General features: G+C 58.0%; 5 protein-coding genes and 1 non-coding gene across 6 annotated transcripts; 5 read left to right on the top strand and 1 right to left on the bottom strand.

Moving 5' to 3' along the window:
- Nucleotides 1-339: 339 nt before the first annotated feature.
- DCS_07065 (uncharacterized protein) lies at nucleotides 340-2,076 on the top strand (the record flags this gene model as incomplete). Its single annotated transcript, XM_040804351.1, has 1 exon — nucleotides 340-2,076. The coding sequence occupies one exon, from the start codon at nucleotides 340-342 to the stop codon at nucleotides 2,074-2,076; it is 1,737 nt and encodes a 578-aa protein (XP_040654455.1).
- Nucleotides 2,077-6,173: 4,097 nt separating this feature from the next.
- DCS_07064 (uncharacterized protein) lies at nucleotides 6,174-8,756 on the top strand (the record flags this gene model as incomplete). The annotated part of the gene is made up of 1 exon (XM_040804350.1): nucleotides 6,174-8,756. The coding sequence occupies one exon, from the start codon at nucleotides 6,174-6,176 to the stop codon at nucleotides 8,754-8,756; it is 2,583 nt and encodes an 860-aa protein (XP_040654454.1).
- Nucleotides 8,757-9,198: 442 nt separating this feature from the next.
- Nucleotides 9,199-10,301, bottom strand: DCS_07063 (ubiquitin-conjugating enzyme variant MMS2; the record flags this gene model as incomplete). The annotated part of the gene is made up of 5 exons (XM_040804349.1): nucleotides 9,199-9,262; nucleotides 9,347-9,552; nucleotides 9,672-9,926; nucleotides 10,084-10,224; nucleotides 10,290-10,301. The coding sequence occupies 5 exons, from the start codon at nucleotides 10,299-10,301 to the stop codon at nucleotides 9,199-9,201; spliced, it is 678 nt and encodes a 225-aa protein (XP_040654453.1).
- Nucleotides 10,302-10,641: 340 nt separating this feature from the next.
- Nucleotides 10,642-11,922, top strand: DCS_07062 (stomatin family protein; the record flags this gene model as incomplete). The annotated part of the gene is made up of 2 exons (XM_040804348.1): nucleotides 10,642-11,045; nucleotides 11,130-11,922. 2 exons carry the CDS (start codon nucleotides 10,642-10,644, stop codon nucleotides 11,920-11,922), a joined length of 1,197 nt encoding a protein of 398 aa, XP_040654452.1.
- Nucleotides 11,923-13,148: 1,226 nt separating this feature from the next.
- DCS_07061 (metalloprotease) lies at nucleotides 13,149-14,562 on the top strand (the record flags this gene model as incomplete). Its single annotated transcript, XM_040804347.1, has 3 exons — nucleotides 13,149-13,815; nucleotides 13,871-14,196; nucleotides 14,251-14,562. 3 exons carry the CDS (start codon nucleotides 13,149-13,151, stop codon nucleotides 14,560-14,562), a joined length of 1,305 nt encoding a protein of 434 aa, XP_040654451.1.
- Nucleotides 14,563-14,902: 340 nt separating this feature from the next.
- Nucleotides 14,903-14,974, top strand: DCS_t90. Its single transcript has one exon. It is a non-coding gene; the product is annotated as a tRNA-Glu (tRNA).
- Nucleotides 14,975-15,112: the final 138 nt, after the last annotated feature.

The raw sequence follows: 15,112 nt of genomic DNA, 5'->3' as shown, positions 1-15,112 counted from the left end.
GCACCTCGTTGCTTCGTGTCTCCTCCAGAACAAGGCCGGCACTTCATCTGCCAACCTGCAAATGACGCAGCAGCACGGTGCGGAGTACAAGTACAGGTGCAACTGCAGGTAGCTACCTGGCTAGTATTTTGCTGCCCAACGACGACGCACTGCTACCCGAGCCGAGGCGTGCTGCGGCGATGGGAGCCGGCTTTCGAATCCCCCGTTTTTGTGGACAACGTCGTTGAACGAGGCCTTCACTTCCGTCGCCTTTGACGACGAGAGAAGGATGTGCCGCGGCAGAGCACCGATTCCGTCATGGCGAACCGTCGGTCCCCTCCGCCGCGGCTTGCATCGACCATGTCCACGTCCTCGTTCTCCTCGCTCCACGAGATGAGCCCGCGATGCCGTAAGCTGCACCTGCTGGTGGCAGCCACCGGTCCGCGGGATACCTCCTGGGCCCAGGCACTCGTCGTTCGGCTGTCCAAGAACATGCAGATAGAGACGAGGGCCATCGTGGATGATGTCGTTCCGAGGCTGACGCAAGCCATCATCGTCATGGAGAACCGCAGCCTCTCGCCCGGTCAAGGAGAGCCCGCGGACGACATCGAGTTTTACCGGCAACAGGCGTACGAGCTGGTGGAATGGGCCGATCTGATGGTCTGCGTTCCGCTCGACGCCAACGGGATGGCCAAGATGCTCGCCGGCATCGCCGACACCTTCCTCGGCGAGGTCCTCCGGGGGTGGAACGTGCAAAAGAGCATCGTGCTTGTGCCCGGCATGAGCACGCACATGTGGTCGAACCCGACGACGAAGCGACACTTGAGCAAGCTGTATCGAAAATGGAAGTGGGTCCGGGTCATGACGCCCATCTTGTGGCATTACGAGGGCGGCACCAATCCGAAGCGAGTGCCGAACTGGAACGGATTCAACGAAGTGCTCGGCATCATTAGGAACCAAGCGGATCTGCTCGGCCTCGGGCGCGACGTCGAGATGGCCACGAGCACGCCGGTCATCGCCGAGAGCAAGGTCCCGATACGAGCCAAGCTGCCGCCCGAGATATGGATCATCGTCCTCGACTACGCCGGAGACTGGGAGCTCGCGAAAGCGTTGGGCATCTACACGCACCTGCCGATGCCGCCGCCGTGGCGGCTCGAGGCGCAGCACCCCTCGGACCGGCTGAGCGTGTACGAGCATGAGCTGGAGTGGACCGTGCTCACCGGCAACTCGGCCGCCGTCTGCAAGAAGCTGTCGCAGTCGCCGCCCAACTTTCACGACGTCTCGGCGCTCTTCGTCAAGCTGGTCATACGATTCGGCCTCATCCAGGTGCTCGAGTACATGGAAGCCAACCGACCGGAGCTGTTCAAGGCCTTTGACGGCACGACGTTGCCGACCAACGCGTCGGCCTACTACCCCCGAACCGACGTCCTCGACTACTGGAGGCAGAGTCGCTGGTTTCGGGACAAGCACACGTACGACGCCGAGGCCATGGACGGCGCGTCCAAGAACGGTCACGTGCCGGTGCTGGACTGGTGGTGGCGTCGTTCCGGCCTTCCGCTACGGTACACGGAAGCGGCGCTGGAGCAGGCGAGCGGAAAGGGCCATCTACTGGTGCTCGAGTGGTGGCGCGACGCGGCGGCCCAGGACGAAACAGTGGTGCTGCGGCCGGGCCGTTCGCTGTGGTGGGCCACCCAGCATGGCCACGACGACGTGCTGCGATGGTGGGACGCGTCGGGCGTGCCCGTGGCTCACGGCGACGCCGTCGCCAAGGTGGCCAGCCGCTGGGGTCACGTCCACGTGCTCGAGACTTGGAGACGGCTCAAGGGGGACAACAAGCTCGTGTTTGACGCCGAGGTGCTCATCAGCTCGACGATGCACCAGCACGTCGACGTGCTGGAGTGGTGGCGCAGGTTCGCTCACGGGGAGTTGGAAGGCATGGACGGACGAAAGCAGCTCGTCGAGTTCCGGACATGCAACATCGAAGAGGCTCTCGAGGACAGCATCGGGGACCAGACCAAGGTCCGGAGGTGGTGGGCTCGGTACGGGCTGGACCTGCGAATGCGGAACGAAGAGTGGATGCAGACCAGATATCTGTGAGCCAGCGCCCTCCTACACGATCCGGGGTGTTTGTTTGGAAGTTTTTGGGCACGACTTTGAACCATCCAGCATGACGCCGGGACGCTTCGCTGTCGGTCGCTGGAAAACCATCTACATATCCGGAGCACCGAGCGAGGATGCGTCAACGAACAAGAATGCATCGACGATACTTTGTCCGGCCAGTGGTTGGAGCCGTCCTTTCGGAGCCGAATGATGGACCAGGCGGCGGAGGCATGTGCGGCGCGACAGGTGCAAGAACCAAGGCAGTGGCTCATTCGTGGGACCCTGCTGCTCGGTACAGAAGTAGCCTGCCTTGCTGCCCTACGGCGGTCGATCGATCCGGCCGATGGAATGGAGAGTGCGGCCATTGGAAGGCTGCGGCGGACAACTCCCGACAGGACACCAGAATGGCAGGCGATGACGACGAAAATGAAATGCAAGACGGACAAAGGAACGGCCATACAAAAACGCCATGGGTTTAATGCAGTCCGTGGACTGTCGTTGGACTGTAGTGCAAGCAGAAACCGACAGCTGGCTGTTGGCGCAGCAGGATGACGTGCGCGCGGGGCGAGACGAGACGACGAAAGGCCCATCCGCAGCAGCAAGATTCAGCACCATTAGCGACTTGTGGGACCAGGAAAGTGGGCAAATGATTCCGATGATGCAAGGGAGGAATGACAAGGACATTGGACGATGAAGATGCCATTGCGTTGGAGCAGCATTCACCGCCCCCAGGAAAAGGTTTACTTCCACGGGAGACTGATCAGAAAACTTAATTTTCTCCTTGACAAATACTTGACAAATACTTGTCCTGCGCCCCGTACTTGTGTATGCACGACAAGCAGTAGGCAACAAGGCCGTAGAAATGCGCCGATGGCGACTCCGCGGCCCCTCATCTCCAAGATTGGTGAGGCGGAGGAAATACGATGGGCGTGACCGGTTGAGACAGCGTCGCAGGCGTCCAGGGTCTCCCCGGCCAATGCAATATTGCGCCGGATGTAGAAATTGTATTCGAGCAAGGAAGCACGCCTCCAAGTCATAGATTCGCTTGTCCTCCCACGCCGCAGGCACGGCTGGCTGACCAGAGACGAGAAAGAGTTGACGACACCATCTGCCTTTCATCGTAGGAAGCGAGGCAACGGCCACTTCGCATCAAGTCATAGTCGACGTCGGGGCGTGTGCCTACCTGCCTTGCCGTTCCGACAAGTGATCGGACGAAGGGAAGGCAGTAGATAGAGTTTGGCCGTGGCCAACACGCGCGTCTCGTTTGCTATGACAATCAATAATGACGATGATGCCAGCTCTCTCCGCATAGGGCGGCAGTCATGCCGAGTCAGCTATTACTTTGGAGCAGGAGCCACAACGATGGCGGGGACAGGCTCGTCACACGCAACCGACGGAGTCGCCGGTCAGGATCCGACGATCCACTGCCGAGGACAAACTGAGGCGGTACGGAGTAATACCTTTAGAAGGTCTTGCTGGGCCAAATTCGCTGCCGCCATGCCATTCGCGCCGTACCCTTCTTGCACCTGCGCTCTTTGGTGCCGCCGGCAGGGACTCTAGCAAACCCTCCAGACGCGGGGACGCGACTGTCGGGTGTCGACTCCGGCATCTGTTTGTCTGTGCTGCTGCAATCTCTCCCGCCTGTGCACCCAATGCAAATCCGAGTCCAACGAGGCGAGTCACGATGGCCCGTGCAGTGTTGGTCAATAAAAAGGTTCAATAAAAATGCTCGCAGACCATCGCGGGGCACGCCTTGTTTGCACTTTGCTCGACGGTCATTGGCGTACGCTCGACTTGCACTGCACTCGTACATCAGTCCACGGTCGTCTCCTGAGAGGAGGATGCGTGTCGAGGGCCCTGTGCAGTGTAATTGCTTGGATGTCTCGCACATTCGGAACGGAGAGTGGCGTGGGGGACGAACGAACAATGCACCACTCGGTTGGGACATACGTGTACATGTGCTGCCCAGTACACTGTAAGTACTGTGCTTCTACACGCAATAGTATCAGGTTGCCACTGTATACTGTAGGCACCTAGCGGCAAGTAATAATACCTAATTGATGGTAATAATACCAATGTACTTGCAGCACTCGCACATTACGAATGGAGTGCAAGTACGTGGTGCTGACGTCGGGTGCTCATGCTCTGCCGCAGCAAACTCGGTTCATTTCCAGCGCGCCTCGTCCATGGCTTTTCCTTCCCCTTTTGCCCTAGCATCGTACTGTTGATCGCACATGTACAAGCAGGTCCTGCGTAGGTACTTGGGTAATTCATGTTGGCCATGCTAGGTACGGAGCACATGTGCAGTACATGTAGGTGTTGAAACTCACCGCAACATACCCCGGACTGTGCATGTACTGTAGACGCAAGTAATACGGAGCAAGCTCGAGCTCCTAATGCAGGACTAGGACATTGCGTACCCCGGCACATATACAGATGCATAAGTACATGTACGATACCTATGAGTACAAGCATTACTTGTAGGTGTTGCATCTCGGGTACTTGTACAGCGGTACGGAAACGTTACATGGGCACCTAGTACCACTCCGTACAGTACGGGCACTCCAAATACAACGTACTGTAGGTACTTGTAGCCTGTAATGCTCCCTAGGCAAGAGGTACTTCTCGCTGCCTGGTGCCTAGCATGCCAGTTCTACTACCTCAAGTACGTGCGAGTCCGGGCAGACGGGAATAGCTTCCTCGCCTCGTCGCTGCTCGCTCGTACGCTCGTCCGTCCGTGGAACCGGCTCGCAGAACTAGCGGGGCACCCGCCATTCTCAACCTTTGTCGGGCCATCTGAATCATGGCTGTGAGACATGCGCTTCTTCCGTTCGCTTCACCGATGGATCCGCCTGCAACGGCGGTCCCGTCGGCTGGTCTGACCATCAGGCTGAGGCCACCAAGCCATGGCATGGAGCCTCGACGTCACGGACCACTCTCCCCACCGCTTCTTCCCACTCGCACCCTGCCATGGCAATGGAGGACGGAGATCGGCCAAATAGTCGGCCACCACCAACGCTGACCGTCGCAAGCCCCCAGAGCCACCAAGGGTGCCGTGCAATTCATCGGCCTCCCAGGTACCAAGTAATAGGAGTCACCGCACGCCGTACCTGGTACATGCTGCACCGCCAGTCCGTCCTACCTAGACGTCCATGGCGTATTGTTTGCTCCTTCCCGTTTGATCGCCGCGATAGGAAAGCACGACGAACTTTCCCTTCGTGCATTCCCTTCTGGGAGAAGGTACTATGAGGTACTTGCCCCCCTCCCCCCCCCGGTACCTTGCCTTCCTCATCGTCATCCTGGCTCGTCAGTGAGGATCGATCACGGATCACGGACCGCCCGTGACCGACGTTGTCCGCCTCGCTTCCCTCATTACCATCGGCCGCCCGCGAATAAATCCCCCACCGCATTGCACATGTATGCCCATGCCATCAGCACCATCAGTCTCCGCCGAATTATTCGTGCTCTCCCACCCGAAGCGGCCTATCCCTCAGTCCCGGGGGGCTCCATCACCTCATGCCCCCCTCTCCTGCCTGCACCTGCAAATTGCTTCTAATTAGATGGTGGAGACGCACCCGAACCCAGGACATCATTTTTCGGTGCTGTTTGCATCTGCCGAGCTTGCCTGCTGATGTCCCCTTGTTCGTATTCGCTTTGCCATCGAGCCTTTGCCGGAGCTGCTAAGCATTCTGCCAACCTGCTAAGCAGCCTGCCAAACCGAACCGAACCGAACCGAACCGCCGGGTTGCAAGGTATTGTACTGCCAGGGACAGGGCGAGCAAGAGCCTGGCCGGCAGATGAACATTTCCGCGGCCGCCACAGGTGCCGTTTGCCCTGCCGTTGCATCAAGTACGCCCTGGCAAGCGGAGGCAAGGTGAAGCCGAACAATTCCGCGTCCGCGATAGGCGCCGATTGCCCTGTCGTTGCATCAAGTACACCCTGGCAGGCAGACACCAGGCGAAGCCGAGCTCCGTTTCGCCTCTAGGCCTTGCGTCTTGCTGTCCGGTCTACGCATGAAACCTTGTTCCGCTTCGCCGAGTATTAGGTGCACTAGTTGGTAGTGTTGCTCCGATCCAGCTTGGAAACGCAAGGCGATGCCTCGATTTCCCTTTTCCATCTCTGGGCGCAAGAAGAAGACGGCATCCCACCCGCCAGACGCCGAACCCTTGAGCAAGACGCCTTGCACGCACGAGGCCATGGCGATGAACCCCCAGGAAGTGGCCGAAGCCGCCTCATCCCCAACGTTGAGCGACAACCGCTCCAGCACGACGACGATGAGCTCTTCGTATTATGGCTCCGAGGCACGCGACATGGACGATATGCACCCTGTCGTCATCGCCGGTTCCGAGAACGGCTGGGGCGAGCATTTGGAAGACGCCACCCATCATCGACAACCCCTCGCTGGCACCGTATCCGTAGACGGTTCCGAGGACAGGAAGTCGCTCGCTTCCAGCTTCCTGCGTAAGAGTGGCTCGTCCTTGACCATCAAGTCGTGGTACGACAAGACAAAGCTGCCCCTCTCCATCTCGCAGCAGACCTCCTCGTCCGCCATGGCCATCGGCCTACCCCCCAAGGCGGCGAGTGCCGGCATGGGCAACATGAAGAGCAGGGCGGCGAAGAAGCCGGCGACATTGGCCCTCACCGGATTTCTGCTGGACCGCCGGCAAAGCAAGAGAGCCTCGTCTGCGCAGCAAGAGGTGGACGACGATGGTGTCGAGTCTGGCATGACCTCACCTTCCTTGCCATCACCCGCCGCGAATGTCGCACACGCGAGACCGAAAAGGCACACGGACGAGAAATTCTGCCAAGAAGCGGCCGCAGAAGGTGTCCGGCCAGCTACCGGCGGGAGCGACCGGTCGCCGCGCAACACGGCACTGAGCGAGCTGCCCACCTTGTACAACCGCTACGAGAAAGTGTCGATCGAGGCCGTGATGGGCCCGGATTCGCTGCCCGTCGTTCCCTGCCAGGATAAAACCGGAAACGGCTTGAAAGCTCGCTCCCGGAGCTGTCGAGAGAGCAAGACGTACCGGCCCTTTCCCCAGTGCTCGGCTCCCACCACACCACAGACGGCGAGGTTCGCCAGCTCATCATCGCCGCCGATCGAGGCGATAAGCACTTCGAGCAGGTATGCACGCAAACCCAAGGCATCCAAGAAAACCAATTGCGTCTTGGAATCTGCCGACCTGAACCGTACGAGCGTCTTGATGCTCTCTTCCGATTCCGAAGCCGAGTACAGCTGCGTCGCATCACCTGCGGCCACCGCCAACACTACCAGGAGCGTGACGAAAAAAAGTTCCGCGCAACGATCCAAGTGTGATGATGATATTCCTCCGCACAGACCGCCTCGCCCCAGCACTTCCCAAGGTGTGAGGACGGGTGAAGGACATTCTGGCCAGGCGGTCAAGTCGAACAAGCATGCCAGCTTTGCTCCCTCGAGCATGTATCCCCTTCCCGATGGTTCCGAAGGTGCCAATGCGACTTCTCGCTACGGCTTCCAGGCCACCAGCTCGCCGTCATCTCGACGCGCCTCTCTCATGTCCAATTTCTCCGTCAACTCAACCTTGACTTGGCAAACAAAGTCCGACCACGGCCTTCAAGAAACTCGCGCCGGAAATGCAGTGAATGCTCGGCGTCTATCCGATATCGGCCCAGCACAGGCCAGGCTGCCGCTGGCTCGAGGCATGAACTTTGACCATGGTGTCTTCCAACGAGCGTCCAGCGCCCGTGTCGCCGACCAGCTCACGCCGCCCCTGAGCCCAACGTCGGTCGGCTTGTACCTGCATTCTGCTCCGTCTCCCGCTGATGGGCACGGTGGCCACAGCCGCATCGTAGCCATCACGCGCCAGGAAGAGATGCTTCTGGCGGCGATACGAAAGAAACAACAATCATTTCGCAGCAGGATCCTTGCCAACTTGGAAGAATACAACGAGGACGAGGAGGGTGAGAAACAAACGCGGCATGGACGCGAAGAATCTCGCCCACATAAGCGAAGGTCAAGATCTCTCCGCTTCAAGACTACCCAGGCGACGACGACCGGGTCGACCATCGACTTTTGCTTTCCTGTCCCGCCGACGACGAACAACGAATCAAGTAGTTCGATCGATGAAGCATCGTTGAAGCATCATCCACCCGCCCGCCGTCCCTCAAAACACCGCCGTTCTAGCCGACGGCATTCATCCATCGAAGTTGCCCGTCGAGACGACACTTCGGTGAGAGACACTGCCGGCACGATGAATCTTCACCCGCCAACCGGGTCGAGGTTGTTTGAAAAGGCCATTCAGCTGTCACCGTACGAGGTGCCCGTTTACGACATGGAGCCGAAGCCGGATCTGGAGGACATTTGGGATTGGGATGCGGCCCTCTCTCCCGTTTCGGACCACGCGAAGGATTCTGCCAGTCGAGACGCGGGGGCCGGGGCCCATTGCTGCTCGCTGCCGTCACCATCCACTTCGTTGCGGTGCGCAGGTAATTTCCCTAGCTGCTGCGAAGTGCTGGGCGAGCCAGTTCCAGCGGCAGAAGAACAAGATGTCCCGCGGCCGGACAGTCCCATCTCTCCGATGTTCTTTTTCGACGATCCAGGGAATCGGGTGGTGCTGAGCAAGACGGCGGCCCGCCTGAGCGCTGTTGGACCCCCTTTGTTTGACAGTGGAATCGCCGGGGCCGAAGAGGAGGTATGATTTTTTCATGTAGAACTTTTCATGAAAGTGTTCTGTGCGTTGGAAATTATCATCTTGACGAGCCGTACCTGTACATGTGCATTTCAGGGTGAGCAATGAATATAGATTTTGAGCGAGGCTGAGACGTTGCCAAGAATTGGAGCCATGCTTGGTTACGAAATGTCGTGCTGGGACTAAATTGAGGAATATCAATTCGCAAGGGTGTAATGCTCCACGACTCTTTTATCTTATGCCGCAGCTTCGGTGCATGCGAAATGATTGTGCCGAAATCACCTGCGACTACATGACTTCCACGAATATTGATCAAGTTTATTCTCATTTTTTTTGCTGTGGAATCGTAATGGCTTGTCAAGCTTTGCGCTTCTCGTCGTACCGCCTCTTTCTGTTCTCAACCGCACCCGTCTATGCTACGAGCCTCGTCATCGAACGGAACTGGTTGGAGCTATGAGTAGGTCGTGCCTTCGGGCGGCTGCGGGATCTTCTTGTTGGCAGGGGCAGCCATATATCTGCGGGGGTCCGTTGGTTAGCCCATTACCACTTGCTCAAATGCATCATGCTGATGATTCCGGGGTGGAAGGAGGGTACGGCACCTTCGAAGCTCGATGAGGACCGTCTCCATGGTGTTCTCACGCTTCCACTGCGCCAGACAAGGCAGCTGCTTGGGATCAACGACGCCGTTGCGTGGGTTGACGCAAGGCAGATTGACCTGGCTGACAAATTGAATCGTCGGCGGCTCGTCGGGGTATCGCTCGCCGCAGTGCATCTTGACACTGTAGATGCGGTTCTCGTGGACGCTCTGCATCCATGGGATCATTAGCATGTCGTACTGGCAGCTCGAGCCCGTCGCCATGGAAGCCGACAGCGAGCGAGACAAGAACGTGACAGCAAAAGAATCGGAAAAGAGGGAAGGCGTACGTGAGGAGGGCCCAGGATAGTGCCGTTCCAGTTGCTCATGAGGAGATCCTCGCCATCCTCAAGGCCGTAGCTGCAAGCCTCGGCACCGAGCCCCTTCTCTCCCTTCTCGAGCTCCTCCAGCAGGCGGAAGTTGCGGGGGACTTTGGCGGACATGGCTTCGAATGTCCTCTCCTCGTCTATCGATGGTCCTGCTTCCTCTTTCCCGTTTTCTCGACTGGTGGGGGAGTTTTCGTGGAAAGGAGATGCCAAGGCGCCCTATGATTGAAGTGCTGGGTCCATGGGGAAGCTCGGAATTGGCAACGGCAGCGCGGGGCAGTCACGGTAGCACATGGTGTTGCCCCACTACGTGATCATCACTCCCCTCCAGCATGGTGTCCCTGCCATGTGCTAGAGTACTTGTACAGGTACCTACATGTTCAAGTAAGTAATGCCCATACAGTTGCGCAGACAAGTACATGTACTTACGGAGTACGGCACGCTGATGGGGTGACGGGATCCATCCACCAAGCTTCTGGCCAGCGGGTAATTGTCGGCCTTTGTTTGGCATTGGTGCCTGATCAATTATTACAGCATACTCCGTAATTATTACTCGGCACCATTCTACAGTACAGTACTTACAAGTACGGACATACTTATACTGTACAATATGTACTGTACATGTACTTCTAAATACTGCAAATGCGTACAGTATTGTACTGTATTTACTGCGAACACGTACGTACTTGTACTTACTTACCTAGTACATATTACTCTACTCCGTACAGTACAGCGCCTTGCTACTGCGCTGTAGCCTGGTCCAAGCCAATCACCTACTGGTGTTCAGATAGCTTAGCTGCCTCACGTTTTGCAACTGACATCCAACGTCCCACTTCACCAGCCATCACGATCCAACTCTTCCACCCTGCGGCTCCGTGTCCCATGAGTGTTGAGATTCGCATCCTGCGGCTCTGACGTACGCAACGCCGCTCCAATGGTCACGTCCCTCACGCGAGCCGCCCTTTCGCGGGCAGCTCCCGTGTCCTCCAGCCTCGCGGTCGCTCGTCTCTTTTCCACGTCCACCCAGGCGAGGCTCCCGTCCAGCTTCGCGACGCCGCTGCCATCCTACTTTCAGAAGCCGCGTCTGCCGGCGAACACGGTCGTGCGCTTCGTGCCGCAGCAGACGGCATGGATCGTCGAGCGCATGGGCAAGTTCAACCGCATCCTGGAGCCGGGCCTCGCGATCCTCATGCCCTTCATCGATCGCATCGCCTACGTGAAGAACCTGAAGGAGGTGGCCATTGAGATTCCGAGCCAGAGCGCCATCACGGCCGATAACGTGACGCTCGAGCTCGACGGCGTCCTGTTCACGAGAGTGTTTGATGCCTACAAGGCGAGGTGAGTCGCCTCGCCGCTCGGATCCTGCCGGCGTCTTCTTTCGCGCTGCTGCTCCACGACGCTAACCCACGACGAACTCGGTAGCTACGGCGTCGAAGATGCAGAATATGCCATCTCTCAACTGGCGCAAACGACGATGCGGTCCGAAATCGGTCAGCTCAGCCTCGATCACGTGCTCAAGGAGCGTGCCGCGCTCAACACCAACATCACGGCCGCCATCAACGACGCCGCCGAGGCTTGGGGCGTCACCTGCTTGCGATACGAAATCCGAGACATTCATGCGCCCGCGGCTGTCGTCGAGGCCATGCACCGCCAGGTCACGGCCGAGCGCTCCAAGCGGGCCGAGATTCTCGACTCCGAAGGACAGCGGCAGAGCGCCATCAACATCGCCGAGGGCAAGAAGCAGAGCGTCATTCTCGCGTCCGAGGCCCTTCGTGCCGAGCGCGTCAACACGGCGGACGGTGATGCGCAGGCGATCCTGCTGAAGGCTCGGGCCACCGCCCAGGGCATCGAGGCCGTTGCCCGGAGCATCACGGACGGCGAGGAAGGTGCCCGGGGAGCCGTCAGCTTGACGGTGGCGGAAAAGTACGTCGATGCCTTTGGGAAGCTGGCCAAGGAGGGCACGGCCGTCGTGGTGCCCGGCAATGTCGGCGACATTGGCGGCATGATTGCCACGGGCCTCAGCGTCTACGGCAAGGTTGGCGAGGCTCAGGCCCGGTCCATGGCCCAAAAATCCGTCGCCGCCCCTCGTGCCGAGACTGGCGAGCAAAAGGCCGTCGATCAGGCCTCATCAGAACAGAGCGTGCCGGAACCCGGCAAGCAGGACATGAAGGAGACGGTGCTTGACAGTTTCAACCAAGCAACGCTGAGTCGGTAAAATGCAAAGACGATCTCATCCACCCACCAATTGAGCAGCATCACCTCTCCTCTTTCGCATTTGTTTTCTCCCACCCGTGCGCGGGTCATGCGAGCCCTGGCGTTTACCGGATGGTGGCATGTCGGCGATGCATGTGAATATTTTCATTCAAGTCGTGTACTCTGTGCGAATGCATGGCACGGCATGGTCGAGGGAAAGCACCTGCCACGCTTCCTGATTATACCCCCCAAACTGACAAATTGGTTGTCCGACAAATTGGAAGCCTGGAGCGTACGAGGTCCGTCACACGGGCCCACGTGTACGATGGATGAATCCCTGTGCATCCTGCCCGACTCCAGTCAAGGTCTATGCAGAAAAGCGTTGGCTTGGACGAATTAGACGATGCTGGAATGTGATATCCTGTTGCTCAGTCTTGGAAATTGTGCGAAACGTTCTCCATGTCAAACCAGACGATGGCTGTCCCTTGCTCCAGAGCTCTACAGGGGCCCGCATGTCGCTCGAGAGTGCCGGTAGGCGGCAGAGGTGGCAGATCCCATCCATCCCCCAAGACCCGAGCGCAGCATCCTTGTCCGTGACGGGGGGCCTGTTGTGTAGCTCAAGTGGATGGCTCACTTGTTCACTGCCGATGCCGAACCTCCCTACTTCGCTTGAGATGGCAGGTGAGCCGGACGATGGTGCCGAGGATTTCCTCGCAGGCGGGCGTGATGATGAGTTTTTCTCCCTTCCTTGCCTCCAAGGCCATGGCCAGATCCTTGTCTTCTCTCCGCCTCGTCACGCCCCCTCGCCAGAATCAGTAAAGCCTTCCATCACCGCCCCTCATCAAGGTTGCCCAAGGTAGGTTCTATCAAGATATGACCAGCTCAGGTCAGCTCATCTGTCCTGCCGAGAGACGCATCACAGAGTAGGCAGAACGCAAGTGTCGTCCCTGGGGAAGGTGGACTGCGACCACAAGGGCAGTCACGGCGGTGATGACTGCCTTGCTTCCTTTGCGGCTTCGGGCAGCACCTCCTCCGTACGACGATGTGCTTGGGAAGGCTTCAACTGGCTCGCCGTATATCCCAGAATTTCTGCAACATACCTCGCTGCACCACGCGCTCTCCAACATCACTACCTACGACTACAAGCCCCTATCGAGTTCCAGCAACAGCTACAAGTATATGCAAACCCCATACCCCAACCATTCAAACATTCAAACCCCAAGGCATCTTTGATTCGAAGAAGCCATCATGTCTTGCCTCTGCTTCATCGTCCCACCTCATCTTCTCCGTGCCATCGCCCAGTCGACGCACAACACGGAGGATATCCGCAAGAGGGCCCAGGCATCTCTTGCAACCCATGAGCGTATGACTGGCTCCCTGCAGGACCGCGGGGCAACAACAGTCCAGTCTCGCAGAACTGCTTGCGGTGCTCGGTTTCTCCCAACACCGTTTATTCCCCAGGATGTTCTCACGCGACTGTCGATGTCACCGTTCGTCACAGAATGCACTCGCAGACGAGCTGCACGAGCCTTGTCTCATCTGCAGGTCCTCGAGGCCAGACGGCGGGTGTCGCAGCAAGGCATGATGATTTGCATCCTCCAACCGTTGACGCCCATCAGCTTATCTTGTGCAGAACTTGCCGCCACGTACGAGGATGGCGAGAGCGAGGCGAACGATTCACCCTATCGTGCCGTGTACGATGCGAAGAAGTCGGAAAATGAAATCGATCTTCCCGGTGAGTTGGTTCGTGCCGAAGGAGAGGCCAGGGTCGGCGACAAGGACGTCAATCTTGCCTACGACAACGTCGGCCACGTTCTCAGCTTTTACAAGGACATTCTCGGATGGAGATCGCTTGACAACAAAAACGCCGACGTCATCAGCTCGGTCCACTTTGGCGACGAGTACGAGAATGCTTGTGCGTACCCCCCCTCGACGAGGACATGTGCCCCGTCGTTGCTGACATGGGTCAGTTTGGGACCCGGAGGAGATGCAGATGGTTTTTGGCGACGGCGGTGAATTCCTCGGCAACTTCACGGGCTGCATCGATGTAATCGGCCACGAGCTGGCGCATGCCATCACGGAACACACGAGCCCCCTCGACTACTACGATCAATCCGGCGCCCTCAACGAGCACGTTTCCGATGTCTTTGGCATCATGGTCAAGCAAAGGGTCGACAACGAAAAGGCAGTCGATGCAGACTGGCTGATCGGCGAAGGGTGCCTCTTGCCTGGCGTAAAGGGTCTCGCCCTTCGAAGCATGAAGAATCCAGGCAAGGCCTACGATGACGCGCGTTTCGTACGTTGTCGGCGCCGCATCTTTTCGCGGCGGCTTTGTGCTGACGAAACGTAGGGCAAAGACCCTCAGGTGGACAACATGCGGCACTACGAGAGGAAATACGACGACAACGGCGGAGTCCACATCTACTCTGGCATTCCCAACAAGGCCTTTTACCTGGCCGCCGTCGCCTTTGGCGGGTATTCTTGGGAGAGGGCCGGCCAGATCTGGTGGAAGGCCATGACGGGCGGTCGCGTGCCTCCGAGATGCACCTTCAAACAGTTTGCCGACGTGACGGTGGCCTGCGCCAAGGATAAGTTTGGCGAGGATGCCGCCAGGACGGTGCGCAAGGCGTGGACCGACGTTGGCGTTTTCAAAACCCTGTAGAGGGTTATGCCGAGGAAGCCAGACCCTGCCATGCACACCACGGGGGGAGACTTGATGCTGTCTTTTTTTTTTCCACGAGCCTTTGGACGACACGGATTGTTTCCTTTCTCATTGCCAGAAGCCAACGCACACTCGTAGGCCACATGCCATTCAAACACGTGTCTTTGATTACATGCAGCATATGTCCTTGGATGAGTGAACGAGGTTGAACTTTACCATCCACAATGGGAGGTTGCACCATCGCGGCTCATTGCCGCTGCACCCCACCCATTGTCTTGTGCCTCGGTGTCTGTGAATCTGCATAGATGGTAATAAGGCTGGCGTCTATAACAAGTCATCATCCGGTATGGTGTAGTGGCTAACATCGCTCGCTCTCACCGAGCAGCCCAGGGTTCGATTCCCTGTACCGGAGTATGGGATTTCCGATGGATTCTCATCTTTTTGGCTCTCTCGCCTTGACTCTATTTTATGTTGTCATGATGTGGGTTATTTTTTTTTTCTTTTGTTTCTTTTCCTGCAAAGGGTCTCGGAAGTCGGCATGGGCAGAACC

Source organism: Drechmeria coniospora, chromosome 03 (genome assembly GCF_001625195.1).
Source record: "Drechmeria coniospora strain ARSEF 6962 chromosome 03, whole genome shotgun sequence".
NCBI classification, from domain to species: domain Eukaryota; kingdom Fungi; phylum Ascomycota; class Sordariomycetes; order Hypocreales; family Ophiocordycipitaceae; genus Drechmeria; species Drechmeria coniospora.
This window is presented reverse-complemented; position numbering and strand designations above follow the sequence as displayed.